We start from the raw sequence: 5,257 nt of genomic DNA, 5'->3' as shown, positions 1-5,257 counted from the left end.
ATTTCAGGAGGAGTACAAAAAAATCTGTTTCGCTATCACTGATCGTGTTTTGTGCACGTTTTGTGTTGCAAATTTAGGTTGTTGACAACTTTTCCTTAGTAACATCAACAATGACGAGTGGATTAAGTTCAGGAAATTCCTGTCCGTTTTCAGAAAGTTGCCGACATGGTGGACCATTCTTCGCATCCAGAAAAAGCTTTGGATGCGCGATTCTTCATTTTTATTTAAAGTAGCTTACGTTCCATTCATAGTTTATAAATTTGACTTGAATAAAAATCGTTAGAATTCTTAAGAAGAATTATGTAAAATTATGGTCGTACAAAAAGTATTGTATGCAACACGTGGCTTTTTTTTACTTGTGGGCTTTATAGCACTCGTCTTCGGCTCGTGCATATAAATGGCCCACCCATAAAAAAGCACTATTTTAGCCACTTATTGTATAAAATACTACTTTTTCTTTTGTTTATGTAAAACAATGGAAACCATATGCAAGCGAGGAAATTTCGCTTGCTTACTTGGAAAATTTAGGTGACTGCGAGCAGTATGTTAAGAAATTTTCTATTACTGGACGTCGCATGATATTCAAGATTAGAAAAGAAACCTGTATGATGATCCATTTGTGTGGTTACGGCTAGGAAAAATAATGTAAAATTTCATTACTCTATACTTATCAACTCCTCTTTTCAGTACGCCATTGAAGAATTATTTCTGCATATGTGTCGAGGGTTCTCTCAATCGGACATTGTCGGTATCGTGATCGAAAATAGCGACCATCCGGTTAAACCCATTTATGTGTCATTCAGGATGCTGTCACAGTACACCACCGATGTCCTCATGGAAATCATTAGTAAGGTGCTTCAAAGCAACGCATCCTTCTTTATAAACGGTGTCTTAAACATTCGGGTTGATTGCGTGCATCCACCTGTGGGTAAACGCTTTCCATTGGCCACTGATGGCCTAGCCGTAAGTTATAACAAATTTTCATTATCAAAAAACAGCATTTACGTCATCGAAAATAACGCAAATAGGTGTTTGGCAAGGGCCATCGTTTCGGCAAAAATGTTTTGTGACTCGGGGTTTAAAACATCAACGGTGCGATTTTGGATCTTCTAACGATAATTATTGGTACCGAGCATTTCGTTTGTTTACATCACATGACCATTTTATTTCTCTGTATTACCGGTCCCGTGGACGAAATTTTGCCAAAGGAGCGACACTATTTTATGACTTAAGTCTGCCTTAACACATTGCTTGCCTTTTTGACTCTCAAACGATAAATAAATAATTTTGTAAGTAATTTTTCAGCGATCTCATTGAGGTTGGTATTTTGATTCTCCCTAACACGTCAAGCGCTGTTGCCACATATTTTTGTTAAACGCTAACTTCAAGTGTATTTTGACAAGTTAATATCTAACCTAACAAGTGTCGCAGAGCATGTAAACTGCAGTTTAAACCTTCAAGAAGCCTTTTTAAAATGATAACAATATTTTTTTGTGTGAACCATCGCACGAAGCAGTGTATTTGTTTCGATTTCTGACGTCCGCCGTTACAAAAGTTGGCCTGATAGTTTTTTAACTGTTATATGTATTTTACTTCTCTTGGGTGTTACTTAACATTTACAAAAACTTCGTTCCTCAGGTTTGATTTTAACAAGGATTTATCGCCAATCTTCCGATTTCGGTTTAAGTTTGGTCAAGTGTGTTACTCTTTTTAAAGCATGTGCAATTTGGCTTAATTTTATTCCTTTTGCAAGAACGGAGAATAGAAGGGTTAAGTCAGGAATCGTTTAAAAGGCAACTTCGTAATAATTGATGCATTCAATATTCCCTACAAATGGTAAAAAACATCTCATTTTAGAAAATACATAATATACATCTTTATTTCAGTTTAGTGAATTTTTTAAAGACACAATGAGTAACTTGATGCCATGTGAGAACCTGACCTGACTCCGCACATACCAGTGGCGACTCGCCATATGAGGCAAATTAGGCTGCGCTTTACCACTTTTGTATCTGGCAAATTTAAAATCATACTGAATTTGTTATTATACTTTTGTTATATACATTTTAACATTAATGATCACTTATTATACTCATAACCCTTGAAAAAATCGACTTCAGTTTGTTGTTTAGAATATATCGCATGAGGCTCATCATTTTCAGTTTCAGTTCCACTCATTTTACATTTTACATGCGATATTCATGCGAACTGGAACATCTCCAGACGACCCGACCCACTCGGTAACCTTCGTCGTACAATCTTTTGTAATATTAAATTTACCTACTCCTGCAGGACGTGTGATGACTTTTATCTGGTTTAATCTATTCTGTGGGTTTAATTATACCCAATGTTTGGTATTCTACATAAGAGCTAACTTATGGTTACTCCTAGACTTTAAAAAGATTCTAGGAAGCATGTCAAAAATACATTGTGAACAACACAAAAAAGAAATTTGGAAATCCCAAACGCCCAAATTTAAAATTGTTTCTAATGATAAACTTAAAAATCGGTCTAATAGGAGAACAATTGGATTGCACTTCAGATAGTTGTGCTAATTTTAAAGAATTTTTTGGCTAAATTAATATTTATAGATATTTTCACAAATCAATTCAAAAACAAAATTTAATACCATATTACCAATTTAGGTGTAATCTATAATGAGCCTCACCTTCCCAAGTGATCACAAGCTGTAATATGGAAGTTACCAATGTTTTTGATCAGAAAGCTAACCGCTCGCAAGTAGAAGTAGAAGATTAATGTCCTACCTGTTGACACTGTTTTAATCCACATCAGATCCTTCAAAGGTTTAAGATATGTTCTTGTATTGAGCCGTTGTTGTGAGGTTCTAATAAATAATTTTGAAAAAGATGCTATATAAGATGATCGAAGTGTTAACCACGACGTTGAGGCTGATATTCTATTGAAAAGTTTTGAATTATATATTTTCTTTTATTTTGTTGGTAACTATTTGATTATTTATTCTCTTGCCCACTCACATTCTCAATTCAATTTCAAACCTCGCTAGTTCTACTATTTATAAACTGAATCTAGAACATTTTTCTTGCACAAAATTGGCATATGACACTGTTCAGAGTTGTTGGTTTTTACTAGACTTAGCAACTCTGGCTTCTAAATATTTTGGTTTCAAATGGACACCAACGCCTTGAATAAAAATGTTTACATTTTATAATTATTCCAAAGATAAAACAAGTGGCAAACTCCTTTGTATGGACATTAGTGTAAGATTTTGGAACAATCCATCAAAAAGGAAAGAAAAAGCAGTCTTTGCTGTCCAGTGAGTTTCTAAACACAACTGTCTGCATGTTTCATCTAGATAATGAAAAACTAACCTTAGAAATAAATATAAATCATTCCTACATTTAGCCATCGTCGCATTTTTTAATGGAATTATGTTAATAAACGTTAATTTGTAATTTGTATTAAAATGTTTCGTTAATTTTCGAAATGATAAAACCGGTGTTCAAAAAATGTATACCACTTCCCGAAAACAGTGTGTGAGGGGACATTTTAATTGTCAAGTGAAAAGCGCTGTTATAGGATTTCACAAAGTCTTGTAATACGTTTATACAGGGTGTCCCAGAACTGACCCAGAGAAAAAAGGCTTGTGAAGGCAACGATTCTAAACCAAAATTTTGAAACAAAAATTTTCTAGCTCAAATAATAATCGAGTTAAGACAAAAAAAAGGTAGCCAATCCGAAAGCTGAACAGAATTTGAAAATCGGTAACTATGGACACATACCATTGGCCAGGTGCACATTACACTCTCGTTGCCTAGGAAATTTTACTCCATCTCTAGAATAAGGTTCCGGGATTGGTTGTTAATTTTTTATCCTTTCTCGAATACTATTAGATTTACGGAATTTTTGTTTTAAAATTTACCATCTGTATTGCTGCCGGTACCCTCTCTTGCTCTCTGGGTCATGAGTTCTGGAACGCCCAGTATACTCAAAATTGTTCGAGTAAGTAAAGTACTTACACATTTTTGTTTTTAACGTTTATCAAATCCTTCTACAACTGCAGCTTTTAGATCAGGATTATTTACTGTATAGAAGTTTACATGGTGTTGTTTGAACAGTTTTTGCACATTTTAGCGAGTTTAAAATAGATTTTCGGTATTCCGGTTTTGATTTATTCAAACATTTTAGAAGCGCAGCATTTGTTCAATCTTTCGAGACATCGCTTTGGTAACTGATTAGGATATTGTTTGTGCTTTTCTTTTAGGAATATAAACAATGCGCCTTGTTTTAAATCGAATAATAAATAACCGTGAGGTTTAGAGGTTGCATCCCCGTAGGCTTCCTGAATATACTTAACATTTTAAGGGTATATTTGTCACAATGCAGTTAGCGTTCAACTATATATGTCTCTGGCCTTTGCCTTGATGAAACAGATTTTGTGTTATATAGAAAACGCTGAGGTTTCTCGGTGATGACTTCCTTTAGTGAAAATATTCACGACATTACCATTGGTTTCTCTCATCAAATCATCGATAATAATCAATCTAGGTTTCACATCGTCAAATGCATTTAAATTAGAAATTCCTTGGTGGTACTTTATTGACATGGACTTATCAAAAGCTTCTTCTTCTTCATACAGAGACTGCCATTCATCGTATCACCATATAATTTCTTCAAATTCTGTATCACACAATGAATCACAATATTTTAGGAAACGTTTTATGAAATAAGATTTTCCACAAGCAGTTGGTCCAGCAACAATCGCAGTAAAAGGAGTTTTAAACCGTCCATGATATTTAGCAAATGGTAGCAGAGCGAACAGCAGTTGCTAATAACTGACCCGACGAATGTCCATGCTGTATTAGTATTTCTGATTTGTGTTAGTGTTATTTCAACGCATGTGATTTGACAAATGAGTGAAGGGCGTCATAAAAAATAAAAAAATAAATTCTTAATATATTTATTTACAATGTTAAAACAGTTTTAAACGTATCTATTACATTACATTACATTACATGATCAAATGACGTTTTCATATGATGCGAGACATTTTTTGTAAATAATGGTCCTCACATTGATTTCTTGTAAAAAAATTGTCAGAAACTCGTCCAATTTTCAAAATAGCTTCACTGTGTTTGTTTTGAGGTATAGTGAATTATAGACGTCTGGATTGACGGCCATGAATTGTACGACCTTGTTGAGTAGCAAAAACACACTGTATTTCTTTAGGTTGAACAAAAGCGGTGCTTTAACTACCTCCGGGACGTCGATAAGATTT

General features: G+C 34.2%; 1 protein-coding gene across 1 annotated transcript; it reads left to right on the top strand.

The window, feature by feature from the left end:
- Positions 1-310: 310 nt before the first annotated feature.
- Positions 311-1,113, top strand: LOC148169362 (uncharacterized). Its single transcript, XM_088044170.1, has 5 exons — positions 311-330; positions 372-437; positions 494-541; positions 588-603; positions 688-1,113. Exons 1-5 carry the CDS (start codon positions 311-313, stop codon positions 1,111-1,113), a joined length of 576 nt encoding a protein of 191 aa, XP_087900296.1.
- Positions 1,114-5,257: the final 4,144 nt, after the last annotated feature.

Source organism: Gnatocerus cornutus, chromosome 8 (genome assembly GCF_029298725.1).
Source record: "Gnatocerus cornutus isolate USDA-ARS CGAHR chromosome 8, icGnaCorn1.1, whole genome shotgun sequence".
In the NCBI taxonomy this organism is placed as follows: domain Eukaryota; kingdom Metazoa; phylum Arthropoda; class Insecta; order Coleoptera; family Tenebrionidae; genus Gnatocerus; species Gnatocerus cornutus.
This window is presented reverse-complemented; position numbering and strand designations above follow the sequence as displayed.